Consider the following 20,033-nt stretch of genomic DNA (forward strand, 5'->3'; position numbering starts at 1 on the left):
TCGATGCCCCTGGGCGGTGGGCATCGAGCTGATGGTATGGTGTAAAAAATAGAATAAAAACCATTGTCTTTTACTGGTGAACTATGAGTCCCAGCAAGCCTCCCCCGCAAGCTGGGACTTGGAGAACCACAAGTCCCAGCCTGCGGGGCATTAAACGGCCCGCTGGGTCTTGTAGTTCCACAGTAAAAGAAAGAGTTAAATAAACACACTGACACACGTGAAAAATAAAAGTTTAATACATACATAACACATACATACTGATACTTACCTATCTTGAGCCCGTAGGTAGCCCTGGTCCTGATGTCCTGGTCCGTGTCGGCGTCTGTATCCATGTCGGCATCCCTGTCGGCGATGGCGTCGGCGGTCCGGAGTCCGAAGAAATCCATTTGGGAAGCTGTGGAAGGAAACCATACTCACCTGTCCCAGCGCGACGTAGTCCAGGTAAGGTCTTTGCAAAAAAACAAACCGAACACCCGAACCAAGCGAACAGCAGAGAGCCGCACGGTGTTTGTTTACATCGTGCGGCTCCGCCCCCGAATGCCGCTATTGGCCGCCTTGGCCGCAAGGCGGCCAATAGCGGCATTCGGGAGGCGGAGCCGCACGATGTAAACAAACACCGTGTGGCTCTCTGCTGTTCGCTTGGTTCGGGTGTTCGGTTTGTTTTTTTGCAAAGACCTTACCTGGACTACGTCGCGCTGGGACAGGTGAGTATGGTTTCCTTCCACAGCTTCCCAAATGGATTTCTTCGGACTCCGGACCGCCGACGCCGTCGCCGACAGGGATGCCGACATGGATACAGACGCCGACACGGACCAGGACATCAGGACCAGGGCTACCTACGGGCTCAAGATAGGTAAGTATCAGTATGTATGTGTTATGTATGTATTAAACTTTTATTTTTCACGTGTGTCAGTGTGTTTATTTAACTCTTTCTTTTACTGTGGAACTACAAGACCCAGCAGGCCCTTTAATGCCCCGCAGGCTGGGACTTGTGGTTCTCCAAGTCCCAGCTTGCGGGGGAGGCTTGCTGGGACTCATAGTTCACCAGTAAAAGACAATGGTTTTTATTCTATTTTTTACACCATACCATCAGCTCGATGCCCACCGCCCAGGGGCATCGAGGACAGCACCAGGCTTCAGCCTGGTCAGGTAAGTCCTGGAGGGGGGGGACCCCTTTATTGGGGGGGTCCCCACTCCCCCAGGGCCCCTGGCCAGGCTGACTGGTCGGTAGGGTTAATGCTTTGGCCGCGGGAACTTATATAATAAGTGTCCCCCGGCTGTGGCATTACCCTGCTGGCTGGTTGTGCCTGGGGCTGGTTCTTAATATACGGGGGACCCCTAGTCATTTTGTCCCCCGTATTTTGGGAACCAGCCCCGGACCTGGAGCCTGGGGCTGGTTGTAAAAAATCAGGGAACCCCTATTTGTCGGGTTTTCTGATTTGTTATTACCAGCCCCGGCTCCTTCAGCCTGGTGCTGGTTACGGCAGTGGGGGGGACCCCACGCCGTTTTTTTTTTTTTAAATTCTCCCCCCCCCCTATCTTTACACTGCTTAAACGGGTTTTTAAACGGGTAAGTTTGAATGTGACAAAAACAGCATTTAAACGGTAATTTACCGTTTAAAAGCTGCAGTGGGAAAGAGTCTTTATGGCTCTTACCCGTTTAAAGACCCGTTTAAAAAAAACGGGTCATTACCCGTGTAGGCAGTGGGAAAGCAGCATTACACAAGAGGTTTAGCAATGCTTTACCGTGTTCCTGTAGCTGTAAAAGTATGTTGTCCATTAATGAGGGGGCAGAGCTGAACAATAAATTGAAAGTCTACCACTTCCATTTCAGGTTTCTTATAAGATGTATTAAGTAGGTAGTTAGAGTTCTTCATTAGGGACAGATGTATCAAGCTTCAAAAAGTGATACAATGGAGAGGGATAAACAGCCAGCCAATCAGCTTCTAACTGCAATGTTACAGGCTGGGTTTGAAAAATGACAGGTAGGAGCTGATTGGCTGTTTTTTTTATCACTTTCTACTTTATACTTTTTTTTTTTAATACTTTTTATTGGTTTTAAAAGAAAAATGCCATAAGTGACCGACCACAATGGCCACAGTACAGTCAACAGTAAATCTGCTGCCGGGTGAATATGATAAGCAATGTTACACGTATCCACAGATCCTACCCTGTACAGTGGGTATCCATACTTCATATTGCATATTCAATTGTGGCACAGCACATATGGCAAAGTAGAACAGAAAAAAAAACAAATTAAAAAACATTGACACTAAAATAAATTAATTACACATAACACTTTGTGGACAGTGAGGCACCCTCTTGCAGATCATTATTATAATACTAGATATGCCAGACTAGCGAGCACCCGGAGACATAGACAGACAAAACGAATGCCCAAAGGGCAAAATTGGGTAAATAAATCTGGTTAAAGTCCCATTTATACATAATGGCACTGACATGTCTGACCAGGTTTACAACTTGGCATCTGCCCCCATATAACCTCATCTTACTTAACTTCTAAAGGACGGACAAACAGAATGTATATCGGGATGCATGGGGTCAACACTACATATGACTAAACAGTGTTTATAACAATATTACCCACTCTATATCCAAATCTATACAATTATACCATAATATTGATAGAGAGTACTGATTACTGTGTTGTACTTCCATCTTTCGTGAATACAACATACAAAAAAAAAAAGTGTTTACATTACCACATTGGCTGTGCTATTGTTTATACTCATAAACCTATTAACTTAAATTAAACTCTACAGTTGTGTGGCTAGACATTAGCCATCTGTGCCAAATCTTAGTGTAATTACTTAAACGGTTCCTACACAAATATATATATATCTTTCGTGAGTGGCTGTGAAATTAACCAGAGATATCCAAGCTACAATATCAGGACCTTCCTTAGAGAGCCATGTCCTCGCTATCAGTAGCTTTGCCAGTGCACATAGATTAAATACATAAGTTTTATCGTGATTATTGATTGTGTTACCCATATATACATTTAACACGCAACATTTACAATCCAACATAGACCCGGGAATGCCCGTACTTGTCAAAATTTGATGCACCTTGTCCCAAAATGCCCTAAGAACTACACATTCCCATGTTAAATGCCAAAATGATCCAGGTTCACGTTTACATTTGGGGCATAGTGACGATGTGCGACTCCCCATTCTAACCAACCTTGAAGTAGACATATAAGATCTATGGAAAAAATACAATTGCACCTACTGCACCCTTATTGAGTTGGTCGCAGAATGGACTGAGGTTGTAGCCATACCCCACTCTTCGGCATTCAGAGGGCCCACATTTACCAACCACTTTTCTTTAAGCTCTACTAACCCATCATCAAACTTGGCTACCACCAACAAATTATACAGCCTTGAGACACCCTTTCTTTTATTGCTTACTTGCAAAGCTCTCTTTATAGGTGAAACCGAGAAACATACCGCTATGTTCTTAAATTGAACCTCGAGTGCGCTTCTCATTTGCAAAAATTTAAAAAAGAAGTGTCTAGGAAGGTTTAATTCTGACGCTAACTGCGTGAATGACTTCAAAATACCTTGTTCGTAGAGCTTACTGATCGATTTCCGCCCATAATGCCTCCAGATCTTATCTGGTTGAAGTACCTTCAGCTCTTTCAAAAGTTTATAGTCCGATAAGGGATGGTCAACCTCTATATCGGAGAATTTAACTATCTTATTTGCTTCCTTCCAAATCCTTACTGCTTGTCTTACCAACGGAGGGTCATTTTGAAGTACACTGCCCATCAGAAGACGTTGTAGTGGGGCAAATGTAGGATTCCCTTGTGTCACCATTAATTTGACTATTCCACTGTCCGTATTTTCCATTACCCAGTCGCACAACTGCAATAGCTGCCCCGCCAGGTAGTAAAATCTAAAATAAGGAAGTGCAATACCCCCCTGATCCTTCTTTCTCATTAATGTGTTAATTTGGATCTTTGCTCGCTTATTATTCCATATAAATGTAGATATTAAACTATTAATCTTTGGAAAAAGGGAGATTGGCAAATACACTGGCGACTGCTGTAGCACATACAGTACTTTATACTTTTTGACGCGTAATACATCTGGCCTTTAGCCTTGAATGATGCATATTTGATTTATAGCAACTAAAAAGAATGAACTAAAAACTGAAAATTCAGACTTGAATGCAGTTCAATAAATCAGCCTGCAATAGTGTTAATCAATAATGTGCCCTCTTCTACCACATTCTTGCAAATAAGAAGTTCACAGTGTGTTGAGGCGTATGCCATATTAAGAATAAATAATGCATCACTGGATCACAGGGCTACTATCTGAATCAAGTGGATTTCTTACTCCCAGTAGTTATCCTTGACTCCTTTTTCTCCTCCGAACTACAGTAAATGATTATAGTTTTTATTTCTTATCTTTACAATCATGATTTAAACGACTATTATTTATCCAAGACTCATCTCTGTCTCCAAATCAAAATTCACAGATTCACGACAGAGATTCTAGTTTTCTGGTTGTGTAACAGATGAGCCTCAATCCATTGTTGCAGCTTCACTTCATTGATATGAAAAATGGCTAGCCTGAAAAACTATCTGCTCTTCAGCTACCTGCCAGATGGCCAGGGACTAAATCATCTAGAAGGCACATTGATTTCCTGAATACATAGCAGTATGTCTCTTCAGAATAATGACACTTCAATAACTAAAGTTTCCTATATAAAGTTACCTTGCAAATCATACAGAGCTGTCAGGATTCTGGAATGTTGTACCTATTATTATTATTATTTCTTCTCAGTTGTGAGTGTGCATTAACAAAAAAAGAGCGAAAAATACGCATTTATATAAATGAGACTTATATCTATTTAGGTGACTATCATTGATTATAAATAGGGTGTTTTCTTTGTTATTTAAGTAGAGTAAGTTTGAGATATTTGTACACAGGCAACCAGTGGAAGCAATAGACAATTACTGCCTGTGTCTCACAGCTGGGGTTAGTGACAGTGTCTCTGTGATGCTCATTATAAAAACACATTTTCTTCCCAATAGCGTTTCATTACTTTTCAGCTTTTAGTCCGTATACATTAAGTCATTTTACACCAAATGGTAGAATAGATGTAATTAAACATTAACAATCAGTTTATGAGTGCAAGTAACTGATTTGTAAAGGTCTTTGTTTGACCTAGTAATAGAAAACAATACTGTATTGGATTCTGTTTTTTTTAAGAACTTATGATTGCCAAATGCCACTGAGCTCTGAAAATCCTCTTCTAGTAAAGGGCTTATCATTTGTTTTATTGACATTAGCTTTATTGTTAATTAAAGGGGAGGCTAAGAATCCATACATCTATCAGATATGTCAGCCATGCATACCTGACAAAGGGGCCGAAGTACAGGTGAGCCTGCATTCATCCATACTGCCAATGGTTCGCAGGTGTGAGTTTGCTGAAGTTATATTTACTGTACTCATGCCCACTTGGGACCATTTGTGACCTGTTCATTGAAGCATATGTGCCATGTGTTCATATTTACCACTGGTGTATGAGCAGTGCCTGCGAATTCCCATGATTGCTGCGACTAGTGGACGCATCCAGTGGTGGAACATGTGGGTGGTGGGCCCAGGTGCAAAAATATAATTTGGGCCCCCCCCTCCACCCCAACCCAAGTTCACAATGTGCAACACAGCAGTGGGTGATAGGGAGAGGCGGGGGGAGGCAGAGGGTGACAGGGAGAAGCAGGAGGAGGCAGAGAGTGACAGGGAAAAACAGTGGATGACAGGAAGAGGGTTTCAGGGGCAGCAGTGGGTCCCTTAGTTCTCTGGGGCCCCGGTTCACTGCAGCTGGTAGTTCTGCCTCTGGGCGCATCTGTATTAAGTCTTGGAGAGCTAGAAACCAATTAGTTCCTAACTGTCATTTGAAATTCAGAGTTTGAAAAATGACAGGATTTGATTGGATGGTACATTATCCTTCTCCAATGTTTTATTAATCTCCCCCAACGTGGTGTACCCTAACTTTTTTTATTTTTGCAATACACAATTAGGTGAACAGTGCTTACTACTGTAGCTAGTTACTTGCAACAATAATTGAGGTAACAGTTAAAACGCCACCCCCAGTGATCACAGCTATAATCTTCTGCAGATTGTAAGAATTACTGTATTCTATATACTTCCATATGTAAACATGGACACATATATCAATGTCCCAATTTTCACTGCCGAGTTAAAGTTGCCCATTTGGTTTGATATATTGAAGTATGTTTGTGAATTTGCAAATCTGACATGACTTGGGTAAAGTAAAGTGTGTACAGTAAAGTTGTTAGGAAATTTTACATTTCTCAACTTACAGTATAGAACTGGTTAAATAATGAGAAAGAAAAATGTGTTCAATCATGTTCTAATCAATGCAGCCATTTTTGAGTCTGTTTAAAGGTGTGTACACACGGTCAGATGTGCCTTAAGATGCGATCCACGATCCGATCAAATCGGATCGGAATCGGATCTTAAGGCACATCCGATTTGCATACAATCTTGACTATATAGTGCAGATCTGCACTATATAGTCAAGGCAGTCAAGACTTTCTGGCTTGCGATACGTGAACGCGGATCGGGATTGCGATCTGCATCTGATTCCGATCCGATGCCTATCCGATGTTGACTATATCGTCAACATCGGAAAGGAAATCGGACCGTGTGTACACACTATTAGACACTTCCTCATTCATCTTACTGCAGCTTGCAAGATGCATCCCAAAAATATTTTGCTTAGTGTTCAGTGGAAAAGACAGGCTTACTAGCCATATGCAGCTATACAAAGGCTTTCATTACTAGCTATATTATACAGTATAATATAATGTATATTATACTGTATACTGTGTATTGGCAGCAAGTAATTTGTCTAAAAATAAAGAAATCACACACATACTGTATATACATATTTTTACATTTTCTAAAAGTTACTGAATACATTTAATATATATTTTTTTAATGAAGTTTTTTTTTCACAATATCTTACTATTGCATACATGAACAAGCTATGGTTGAGCTATTTATTGTTCTAGTAGATTGATTAAATTATATATTTCATAATTTTAACTTACAGTAAGCTTTACATTTTTTATATATCATCAGGTTTCTACTACAAGTCAAACAACTCTGATCACCCCATGTTCAAGAATTCCTTCCAAGGGTGCATGCAGCTGATTCACGTGGATAACCAGCTGGTTGACCTTCAGGCCATAGAGCAAGGGAAACAAGGAAGCTTTGCAAACATCAGCATTGACATGTGTGCAATCATTGACAGGTAGGAGAACAACATATGTTGCTGAAATATTGTGGAATAATTGGTTACTATCTAAAATATTTATTTATAAGTTCAAATATTTTTTGGGATTGCAGTTATCACTCGGCACCATTATGTTTACAGTTTTGGCCTTATTATAATGATCAGCCACAAGTTTCCATGAAAATATTCCTATTTTCAGATTTTACATTTGTACAATTATTCTTATTTATCTTACTATATCTTATTTTCTAGACTTTGAATAATGACCAATAAAGAAATATAATTTGCCCAAATTAAGTAAACATGTAAGCGCATACAATATATTTAAAGTGTATAAAAGTGTAGCTGGACCATGGATGCACACCCCCATACTCAGTGGCGTAGCTTGTGTAAGGCAGCCCCCCGCCACTGCTTGGAGGAGCGGGGGCTGCGTGGGTGCCGGAAGCCTCTCAATAAATTGTCTGACGCTTGATGTCGGGACGGCCCTAGCGGCGGCCGGGGCTGATATTATGACAGAGAGCAAAAACTCTATCACACGTCACAGCCTCCTGCTGCCGCCCGGCCAGTGTATGACAGGGCAGGGTGACAGCTGCCACTGGACCAATCTGCTTTTTGCCTAGAGTGGACAGCCAATTGCTAGGCATCATGCTGCTTTCCCTTCACAAGCAGCTGGGGAACCTCTGAGTCTGCAGTATACAGCCACGCCCGGCAGCTCCGTGAGTCCGTGGCTGCACAGGGAAGAGGAGGACGCTCAGCCCCCACCATCTCCTGCTTGCTGTCTGTCTGTCCAGCAGCTCCACTTCACTCCCTGCACTCATGGCAGCCCAGCCTCAGGCAGTAACACAATGTAGGTAACAAGCATAAGAGGTACGTGTGTTTGGGAGGTGACTAATGTACAAAGGGTGTTTTTACAGTGGGTTAGTGATAGGGATAGGTAGGTACATACATATATGACTATCACCCCCATCGATCATATATATATATATATATATATATATATATATATATAATGGGGGTGATAGTCATATATATGTGTGTGTGTGTAGAATGAATGATGTAGGGGGGTGATAGGCATATATGTATAATGGATGTGGGTGTGTGTGTGGGGGGGTGCTACGCATATATGTATATATAGAAGGGGTGATTTGCATACAATATATTCTGGGGGTCAGCTGCAGGTAGGGGTAGTGTTAAGGTTAGGCTGCAGGTGGGGGGGGGATAGGGTTAGGGCTAGGCTGCAGGTGGGGGTAGGGTTAGTGGGGTTGGGGGAGGGTAAGTATAACTATACATGTCAGGATTTCCTCCATTGGGATGCTGGTGTCGGTATTTTGACCACCAGCATCCTGGCCGCCCATCTTCCCTATTGTATCCCAGGGAATCTTATAATAGGGGTTGGTTCTACAAGTGGTTTTCAATGAAAGATGAGGAGTCGGTTATCAGACATGGGGCCGGATGTATTGTGATGGGAGTCTAGTGGTTCTGCAGGATGCCAGCTAGGGTGGCCAATCCCGGGATCGGGATCGGCGGGATCCCGGGATTTGGCCCAAAAATGTCCTGGATTTCAATCCCGAGATTGGAGTATCCAATTCCGGGATTTCGGGATTAGACTGCGCATGCGCAGTCTAATGTCGGGCAGCTTCTGAGCACCCACTCAGAAGCTGCCTGGCTGTTGCCGGCCCAGGCATGCGGCCTGCGCCGAAAGACCTGCAACAGATGACCGCTGTCACCGCTCCTAGCCTCCCCTCCTGTCTAGCTAGTGCTGCCTCTACCTGCCCAGAGGCACCACGTCAGCGCTGCTGTCTGCCCCGCTCCATCCCGCCGATGTGATACCAGGCACTCCCCGCAGCGCTGCTCTGCACCGCTCCCGGCTGCCACGCACCCGCCCGCCCATGTAGGGGTGGACAGGGTGTGTTTTTCATTTAGGGATGACAATACCGGAATCCCGGGATTGAGCATTTTTCAATCCCGGAATCCGGGATTGAAAAAATGCCCCGGGATTGGCATCCCTAATGCCAGCCAAAGGCAAAACCATACTTTGGAAATGAATGCCCCCTTAAAAAAACCTAAGAGTTTGTTTGGCGTCCCGCACAGCTATCCAGCCTGTGTGAGGGCTGGGGACGTTCTGTTCAGAAGCTCACAGAGCTCTTAGCATGCCTCCATAGTGATGAAAACGGGAGGCATGGCTTGTGGGAGCATTATTCCCAATATGCCTTTCCCACTCTCAGTGAGGTCACACCCTTTTTCTGGCGGCAGTGTGACTTCGTCGCAGAGGCAGAACTCTGGGAGGCAATGGAGTCATCTGCCGCCGGGCTCCTGCTCCCAAGGGGGCACCTCTCCTCCCCCTGGAAGTTTAAATCAGTTATTTAAAAACCAATGATATTGCTTCTGTGGCTGAGTTCTGAAATCTATATGTATTCTCTATCTATCTATCTATCTATATATCTATCTAAACAGAAATATATATTTTATATATAGGGTTGTATGTGTGTGGGGGGGCACCAATATATATCTTGCCTCCGGGCAACTGGAATGAACTTACGCCACTGCTTCGTCGCACAGAAGTCTTAAGTCGTGTAGTGTAAAGGGCAGTATGATGTGTGGCCTATAGAGTAAGGAGCATAAGGGTGTGCGACATACAGTATAGGGTGGAATTTAATGCCGCCCGAGTTCAGTGCAGTGTGAGATGTCCGCTGAATTCTGACATTTTTTAAAGAGGAATTAACTTACAAGGCAAAACCATGCCTTGTAAGTTAATTCCCCTTTAAAAAATGTCCGAATTCAGCGGACATCTCACACTGCACTGAACTCGGGCGGCATTAAATTCCGGCCATAGTGTAAGGTGCATTTAGGTGACGGCATGTGGCATATAGTGCAAGGGGCATTATGATGTGTGACGTAATGTTTAAGAGGCATAAGGGGGGGAGGGGGGCGCCAGAAACTTTTTTGGCTGGGGGGAGCAAAATTTATAGTTACGCCACTGCCCATACTGTATGTCCACATCTTGTTCATCTTCTCAATCTCTCTTTCGTCAGGCACTGTACCATCTGATTTCATACATGCTCTCATTTCCCCTACTCTTAAAAACTTACCCATTATCCAAACACTCTATCCAACTACTAACCACCTATTTCCTCCCTGTTGCTTCTAAACTCCTTGAGCATATTATATACAATGTCATTCTGCCATAATTTCCTCCCAATAACTGTTTGCCCCATTCCAGTCTGAAATCTGTTCTCTCCACTCCACTCAAACTGTACTAAAAAATGTCTTCAAAAACCTTCTTAATACTAAATTCAAGGGCCACTTCTCTCTATTTGACCACTATGGACCAACCTCTCCTTCTGCAAATCTTTCATTACCTTGATCTGCGTGATACTGTCCTCTCCTGGCTGTCCTCCTACCTCACTGATCATTTCACCTCTGTCTACTCTTATGACTCAACCCTTCCACTTCCACTAACTGTAGGTGCCCCAAAGGTTCTGTTCTTTGTCCTCTCTTTTGCTCTCTCTATACATCATCTTTAGGTGATATCTTTAGCTCCTTTGACTTGCAATATCTCTATGCTGGTGACTCAAATCTATATTTTCTCCCTTGACCTTTTCCCTGCTCTATTCACTAGTAACTGTCACTTTCTTAGCTCTTCTTTTATTTTCCGGAACTTTTCTAAACAAAAAATGTGTAAGGCTGAGCTTATCTACCCACCCTCCCACATAACCTCACTTCCGACAATTTCATTATGTATTGATGGCACAACTATCTCCTCTAGCTACCAGGCGTGCTGTCTTAGAGTTATCCTTGATCCCTCCCTCTTCAATCCACCAGCTTCATCCCACACCCTCCACATCTGTTTTCCAGCAAGCCAAATCCCACAAGATCTAACTCTGGAAAAATGAAGTTTTTGACTCATTCAGGAATCTGAGTTTGGCGGGAAGATCCGAACCGAGACACTGATCCCTGAGTTCTGGTGTGTTTGGTTTTTGTAAATACAGAACCACTCATCTCTATCCTAAATTGAATTTTAGAAAAAGACTTGTTTTATGCTCAAAAATTATTTTTAAAAGGAAATGTTCTATGCGAAAATAGGCTACATCTGGTTGTGAGCTGGAGCCACCAATCACATACTGCTTCTAAGTAAAAAGTTAAACCATTGTTTTAAAGAAACAAGGAATTGAATTTAGAATTATACAGAAGCTGCAAATCCATTTCCTTTTAACACTTAAAAAAAGTGAGATCACAAAGGCATGACTGTTGTTCACACTCCTGTTATTTACTCACCTTTTCCAGCATTTAAACTGAATTTTATACAAATCTTTTTCTTACCCCTCCTGCAAATGATAATCACCAGCGTCTTTGTGATTAGGCAGAAAAAGGGCAGTAAAGTACTGTGAACTTGAATCCAAACCTCCTTGTTATACAGTAATTAGTTTGTAAAAAGAAATACTGTATACAAATTGTATACGTATATAATCCATAGATACAATTTCAGCCATTTGGCATACTATCTACAATACTCTGCATCATGCTATTTTCTTAAATCTTTAATTATTTTACAAACTATTAAGCAAAGTGTGGTAACAGCTGAAGCTTATTTTCATGACATGTACACGTGGGCCTGTAGGAATGTAACACAAATTAAGCACACTTCTATAACTGGCAAAAGAGAAGTAAGTAATGCTTATGTCACAGTAGCACTTATTTTAGGTGTAGGAACTCACGCTTGCGCTCCTTTTAATGTGCAAGTAAACAGAGTGGATAATCACAGGTATCTAATAATAAAATATAAATGTCTGCCAAATGTATGTATAACAATTAGCCTGAAGATCACAGGCTCAGTCATTTTACAGCAGCAGTGAGATGAGCTGTTGTTATGAGCATATTACAGCAACACAATTGCTGTAATATGGGTATAATTGGGCTATAATTGGGTACTCTTTACCTAGAAGGGCGCCAGCGATTGGAATCGCGGGCGTCGGGGGTAAAAATCGCGGTCATCGCGGGTAAATCGCGGGTACATAAAAATCTGCTGCCCGCGATGACCGCGATTTTCCCATAGGGAACAATGTTAAAAAGGCTGATTGAGCGCGATTTTCATGTAAAATGCCTCAATGCCCGCGATTTGGCCATAGGAATCAATGTTAAATGGGCTACAGAGCCCAAATAGGCACAATTAACCCTTAAATGTCCCCCCAAATTTTTAACGCCACCCCACGATCCACGCCAACCCGAAGCGTGGCGAGCGCAGCGAGCCCGCGAGGGGCGGCGGTACGCGTCCTCCGACCTTTTCATGCCCTACTATCCACGTCGGCGTGGAGTTGAGAATAGAATAGTGTGGCGAGCGCAGCGAGCCACCGAGCCCGAAGCGTGGCGAGCGCAGCGAGCCCCGCGAGGGGACGCGGATACCTTCACAGGTAAACGCGTCCCCTCGCGGGCTTCACAGGTGTCCGCGTCGCCACGGACACCTGTGAAGCCCGCGAGGGGACGCGTATAACTGTGAAGGTATCCGCGTCCCCTCGCGGGGCTCGCTGCACTCGCCACGCTTCGGGCTCGGTGGCTCGCTGCGCTCGCCACACTATTCTATTCTCAACTCCACGCCGACGTGGATAGTAGGGCATGAAAAGGTCAGAGGACGCGTACCGCCGCCCCTCGCGGGCTCGCTGCGCTCGCCACGCTTCGGGTTGGCGTGGATCGTGGGGTGGCGTTAAAAATTTGGGGGGACATTTAAGGGTTAATTGTGCCTATTTGGGCTCTGTAGCCCATTTAACATTGATTCCTATGGCCAAATCGGGTCCATTGAGGCATTTAACAGTAAAATCGCGTCGGTCGGGCCATTTAACATTGATTCCTATGGGAAATCGGGTGCATCGCGTCGCGGGCATCGCGGGTACATTTATGGACGGCCGCGACCGACGCGATTTCCATGTTTAACATGGGTTTCAATGGGAAATCGCGGGCATCGCGTCGGTCGCGTCGCGGCCAGACATAAATGTACCCGCGATCACCACGACGGGCGCCCTTCTAGGTAAAGAGTACCGGAAATTGTGTAGACATATGTTGTTTAGTGTGGATATAGTTTTATATAGCTAAAAAGGTAACATTCCAGTGACTGCTACACAATACAGATAATATTTTAGTGGCCACAATGCAAAACAAAGAGCATTCAAGTGACCGCTATACAATATCTAGTGCATGTAAATAACCATTATACCATTCAAAGAGCATTCTAGTGACTGCGGAATAACGTAGAGAGCATGCTGACTGCTATACAATACAGATAGCATGCTATAGAATACTATACAGTACAAATAGCATTCTAGTTAATGTTACACAACAGAGAGCATTCTAGTTACTGCTGAATAACATACAGAGCATGATGACTGCTATACTATTGTATAGCAGTCATCATGCTCTGTATGTTATTCAGCAGTAACTAGAATGCTCTCTGTTGTGTAACATTAACTAGAATGCTATTTGTACTGTATAGTATTCTATAGCATGCTATCTGTATTGTATAGCAGTATAGAGTGCATTCTTGTAACTGCTGAATAACATACCATGCTGGCTGCTATACAATACAGAGAGCATGCCACAGAATACTTTACAGTTCAAATAGCATTCTAGTTAATGCTATACAACAGAGAGCATTTTACTGACAAAAGGGATGCAATGGAGGATGCTTATCACCACTATACAATTCAATGATCATGCAAACATTTTTCTACTGCAGGCTGTACAAAATAGAGAGCATGCTAGTGCTATACAATGCAAAGAGCATTCTATTGTAAGTGATCACTATATAACCTAGAACATTCGGTACTTGTGGAGTATCACGGCTCCCATCGTATGGCATCGTATGCCATATGTAGTGGCATACGATGGCATACGATGCGATGCGATGTTTTACCGATTTTTGAGCATTTTTGCTCAAAAATCGTATGCCATCGCATGGCATCGTATGCCATATGTAGTGGCATACGATGCGATACGATGTTTTACCGATTTTTGAGCATTTTTGCTCAAAAATAGTATGCCATCGCATGGCATCGTATGCCATATGTAGTGGCATACGATGTCATACGATGCGATACGATGTTTTACCGATTTTTGAGCAAAAATGGTAAAAAATCGGTAAAACATCGGATAACATCGTATGCCATATGTAGTGGCATACGATGTCATACGATGCGATACGATGTTTTACCGATTTTTGAGCAAAAATGGTGAAAAATCGGTAAAACATCGCATGGCATTGTATGCCATCGATGCGATACGATGTTTTACCGATTTTTGAGCCATTTTAGCTCAAAAATCGTATGCGATCGCATCGCATGCCATACGATGGCATCCGATGCGATGGCACCCGATTTTGCACTGAAATGCATCAGAATGCATTGAAATGTGTATTAAAGTAGTGAAATGCCCCCAAATGCCATTTTTCATAGTGCACCACCCCCACTATCAACGTCAACCCGAAGCGTGGCGAGCGCAGCGAGCCCGCGAGGGGCGGCGGTACGCGTCCTACGACCTTTTCATACCCCCACTATCCACGTCGGCGTGGAGTTGAGAATAGAATAGTGTGGCGAGCGCAGCGAGCCACCGAGCCCGAAGCGTGGCGAGCGCAGCGAGCCCCGCGAGGGGACGCGGATACCTGTAAAGCCCGCGAGGAGACGCGTATAGCTGTGAAGGTATCCGCGTCCCCTCGCGGGGCTCGCTGCGCTCGCCACGCTTTGGGCGCGGTGGCTCGCTGCGCTCGCCACACTATTCTATTCTCAACTCCACGCCGACGTGGATAGTGGGGGTATGAAAAGGTCGTAGGACGCGTACCGCTCGCCACGCTTCGGGTTGACGTTGATAGTGGGGGTGGTGCACTATGAAAAATGGCATTTGGGGGCATTTCACTACTTTAATACACATTTCAATGCATTCTGATGCATTTCAGTGCAAAATCGGGTGCCATCGCATCGCATCGGATGCCATCGTATAGCATCCGATGCGATCGCATACGATTTTTGAGCTAAAATGGCTCAAAAATCGGTAAAACATCGTATCGCATAGATGGCATACGATGCCATGCGATGTTTTACCGATTTTTCACCATTTTTGCGCAAAAATCGGTAAAACATCGTATCGCATCGTATGACATCGTATGCCACTACATATGGCATACGATGTTATCCGATGTTTTACCGATTTTTTACCATTTTTGCTCAAAAATCGGTAAAACATCGTATCGCATCGTATGACATCGTATGCCACTACATATGGCATACGATGTTATGCGATGGCATACGATTTTTGAGCTAAAACAGTCAAAAATCGGTAAAACATCGCATCGCATCGTATGCCATCGTATGCCACATGCGATGCGATGCGATTTTTAGCATACGATCTGCATACGATGCAGGTCGTGGGAGCCGTGATACTCCACAAGTACCGAACATTCTTATGACCATTAGACATAATTGAGAGAATGCAACTGACCACTATACACGACAAAAGAGCATTCTAGTGACTTCAATAAAATACAGAATGCTAGTGAACTTTATACAAAATAGTAAGTATTCTAATCAACTTGAAATTAAATACATTGCAGATAATATTCCAATAACATTTATACAGAGAACATTTATACAGAGACATTTTAGTGACCACAGTAAAATACATGCTATTTACATTGTGCCCAGTCCACCAGTGCTACAGTCCCCATAGGATTCTATAAGTGCCAGTATGCTACGGAAAGTGAAACTATATAGAGCTCATTCCCAATGTTATCTATTGCCTAAAAAAGACTTTACGTAAGAACTTTTGGGGTTATTCAGGTTGGATCGGTTCTGTCCGCGTTCGGATGGAACCCTGTATTTTTCTTCTTTGCATGCGTACTGTTTGCTATGCGCATGTGCGACGACAACACTCCGCTTGCGAACGGACCTTTACGATCAAAATCTCCTGTCCGCACACACACGGTTAAAGTGGGCGTAATGTGGGCGTTTATTGGGGAGAGGCCAGAAAAGTACTCAAACTGGGCGAACACGGGAGGCGTACACAGGGGTGTGCACTTAAACTGCACAGAGAGCCATCCGCCTCGCTCCGAGAGCGCTCGGGACATTTCTGCACCAAAACAGTCGGACGCCAAAGAGTGCTCCACACCACTCTTAGACCTTCTGCCTGAGTACGGGCGCATTGGGTCTGCTACTTAACGTGAAACACTCCTAAATTACATACACCTGAACACAATATTAACCCCTTCCCGACATTTGACGTACATTTACGTCATGGCCGGGATGTACTTCCCGACGCATGGCATAAAGGTACGTCATGACTTTAAACTGTCACCGCGTCTATAGACGCGGTGACAGAGGGACGATGGCTGCTGTCCCTGACAGCAGACATCTTCCCTCATAGCCCAGGGGGGGCAGCGATGCCCCCCCCCATCGGCGATCGCTGCGATTGGCTGTTCAAATGTGAACAGCCAATTGCAGCGTTTTCTGTGTTCTGTGTATAATTTTGTCTCAGCTGCCCCCTAGTGTCCAAAAAAATTAAAAGGAGGTTGAAATAATGATGGTAAAATAAAGTACACATATGGTCTTTGTTAGTTATTAACTATTTTGAGTGGTATGATTATTTGTCTCACAAGCAGAAAATTTAACATTTTGCAAATTGCAAAATGTTCAATTTTTTTACGACATTTTGGTATTTTTCACAAAAAAAAACAGACTGTAACGACCAAAATTTACCACTAACTTAAAGTACAATGTGTCACGAGAAAACAATCTCAAAATCACTGGGATAAGTAAAAGCAATAAAAAGTTATCCCCGCATAAAGTGATACATGTCAGATTTGGAAAAAAAAGGGCTCTGTCAGGAAGACAAAAACAGGCTGCGGCGGTAAGGGGTTAACAAATGCTGCAGGCTATTTATTGAAATAACTAATTTGAGTACCTGCAAGCCATACACAGCCCTGAAATACATTGGAAGGTTCACTTTCTACATTTGTCACCATTTCAAGGTAGGATTTTGTCTAGTATTTATTAGTCCAAATACACATGTTGGAATATGTGGAATTAGGTGTCTTTTAAACATCTACACCCTTAATGAAAGTGTGCCTGTCATGTTAGGACAACAGGATACACAATTCATAGCAGTCAACATGTGTCAACTTTCTCAATGCAACACAAACATACACTTCACATTATTTATTTATACACCTCTATCACGTCTAACAGCAACAATTTCCCAATTATCCAAATAATTGCTGCTCCATACAACAACGCAATCGTGCTCGGCCGTACGCTACCGCTTCTGATCGGAGCAGCACGCTGTCTCAGATCACAAAGGGTAAGCGCACTACAGTGTACGCTCATATGCATGCCACTCCCCATTGTCGGATGTTCGCACCATCCGTGTACTGATGTTCTGTGGGCGGAATCACGCTCTCCGAAAGAATGTGGGATTTGCTAGGACGGTCCATACGCATGTCGGTCGACCGAACCAACCAGAATAAGGCCCTATGACCCACACACCCCGGGGCTGGCACATGTGCAGGCTGTCAGCCTTGCATGTACAGTAAGTACTCCTGGGACATAAACCCCAGAAGTTCTCAAAACAGTTGTTGTCCTTTGAAAGAAATGTTTACATTTTTTTAATCGCAATTATATATGCATACAGCAATTATAAATGTGGATATACAGTCAGTAGTGGGATGTACAGTAGCACATGCAAAATGTTACACTTGATACAACTCACCCCATAAAGGATTACATTAAATCTAATTTATTTTCAAAGCTTATACGTGGATGGGAAATTGTAGTTCTTTAGTTACTTTGCATGTGTGAAAATGTAATTGTTTGTTTTTCTCATTTCATCTTACGGATATTTGTATCTTTAACAACTTGAAGTCCCAGGGAATTACTAAATGAGAACAGTTTTGGCAGAATATTGTAGAAAGGAAATCAGTACTACGATATCAGCAGAAATTTTGCAGAGAAAGAAAAATAGCATGCCAATGTTCTAGTAGTTTGTGTACAATAGGTACAACTGTCAAATAAATGTTCTGCTTCTTATTCCAGGTGCACAGGTTATTACAACAACAAAAACAACCCAGGGTGTGACTTCTGTAGAGGTGGCACCCTGGAGAGGTCTGAATAAATACATGGCTCGTACAAACCATCGATAAAGTTGATTGAAAGTCTGTATTTTAACCATAGGGCAATTACTCTCTAACTTTTTGAAATATGCAGCTTAATATGAAACTTAGTGGACCTGAAAATAAAATAAAATAGAGAATGAAATGTAAGCTCTCTCCTCATTTCCTTACTTCCTGTTTTCAAAATCCAGCTGTAAGTTCAAGCACATTTGCATGAGGAGATACAGAGTGAGAGATAACAAAAATACATTAGCTGAAGTGTTTACTGGATATAAGTTCTATAGAAACCAAGCTCGCCACACAAGTTCATGGATTTTATTATGTGTCTGGTCAACTTAGTAGTGCAATATTTATATTTGTATTAATTAATGAAGACTACTTTTCCTTTTGGACCAAAAACTGCATTTTAATTTGCTGGTATTTTAACACAGTTTTTCCCAATGTTGGATCCTCAAGAACCCAGAAACAGTGCATGTTTTCCAGGTCTCCACACAGAATCGCAAGTGAACTAATATAGCTCCATATATGCATCTGTAAAAAATGTGTTAGTGAATAATGAGCGCATCCGTGACCTGGAAAACGTGAACTGTTGGGGGTACTTGGGGACCGAAGTTGGGAACCGCTGCTTTTCACATTTAAGAGCAATTATTTAAAATAACTCATCCCACTAAGGCAAAAAAAAGAAAAAGGGGATTTTTGGTAGGCACCAGGTAGCAGCTATAGGAGAGGATAGTGCTTCTCAGATGTGCATGAAGGAAATGGGTTATTTCCATACCTCCCTACATGACTCCCTCCAGGAGGGAGACGATTTTAAGCTTAAAATCACGCAAAACAGCTGTTTTGAGCAATTTTCAAGTGAAAGTCGACTAGTGTGTATGCCCCACCGATGGCCGACTAGCGATGATGCGCGCTCCCGCATGATCGCTAGCAGAGGTAGTCAGTCTGATGGTTTTACCAGCACATCTAGCGATAATGGATGGTTTTTTAGCCATCATCGCTAGGTGTGTATGGCCGACACGGCCGCCGGGCTGAAAGCTGAGAGACTTTCAGGTCGGCTGACCGCCTGTTTGGCGCCCTGCATACTCACCATTTCAACTATCCCTCCTCTGCCTCTGTCATCTCCCTGTGATGCTATGCACCCTGCTGTGCCACGTCCGACCTCTGCTTCCTCTGCTCCCTGTGATGCCGGACGCCCTGCTCCACCACAACCCTCCAGCCTTGCTCGCCCCGCCCCTCCAGCACTGCTCGCCCCCCCTCCCTTCCCTGGTCCATACAGAGCATTACACTGGCCACCAATGTTTTATTGTTGAAGCCAGTAATATATACATTGCTGGCACAAGCCAGCAATGTATATATTACTGGTACCACTGGCCACCAATGAATATCTATAAGCACATAAATATATACATTGCTGGCACAAGCCAACAATGTATATATTACTGGTACCACTGGCCACCAATCATTATCTATTAGCCAGTAAATATATACATTGCTGGCATGGCATGCAGCAATGTATATATTACTGGTACCACTGGGCAGTGGGCACCAATGAATATGTATTAGCCAGTAATATATAATTTGCTGGCCCGTGTCAGCAATG

The 20,033-nt window shown here is 43.3% G+C and overlaps 1 protein-coding gene across 1 annotated transcript in view; it reads left to right on the forward strand.

Annotated features, from left to right (window-relative positions):
• Positions 1–20,033, forward strand: part of CNTNAP2 (contactin associated protein 2) — a 1,678,538-nt gene that overhangs the window by 928,930 nt on the left and 729,575 nt on the right. Inside the window, exon 10 of the mRNA XM_083188543.1 lies at positions 7,140–7,311. Coding sequence (XP_083044669.1) covers positions 7,140–7,311 — 172 coding nt within the window. The remainder of the gene's footprint in view (positions 1–7,139; positions 7,312–20,033) is intronic.

The sequence above is a fragment of the Crinia signifera genome, chromosome 5 (assembly GCF_055691185.1).
Source record: "Crinia signifera chromosome 5, ASM5569118v1, whole genome shotgun sequence".
Lineage (NCBI taxonomy): Eukaryota > Metazoa > Chordata > Amphibia > Anura > Myobatrachidae > Crinia > Crinia signifera.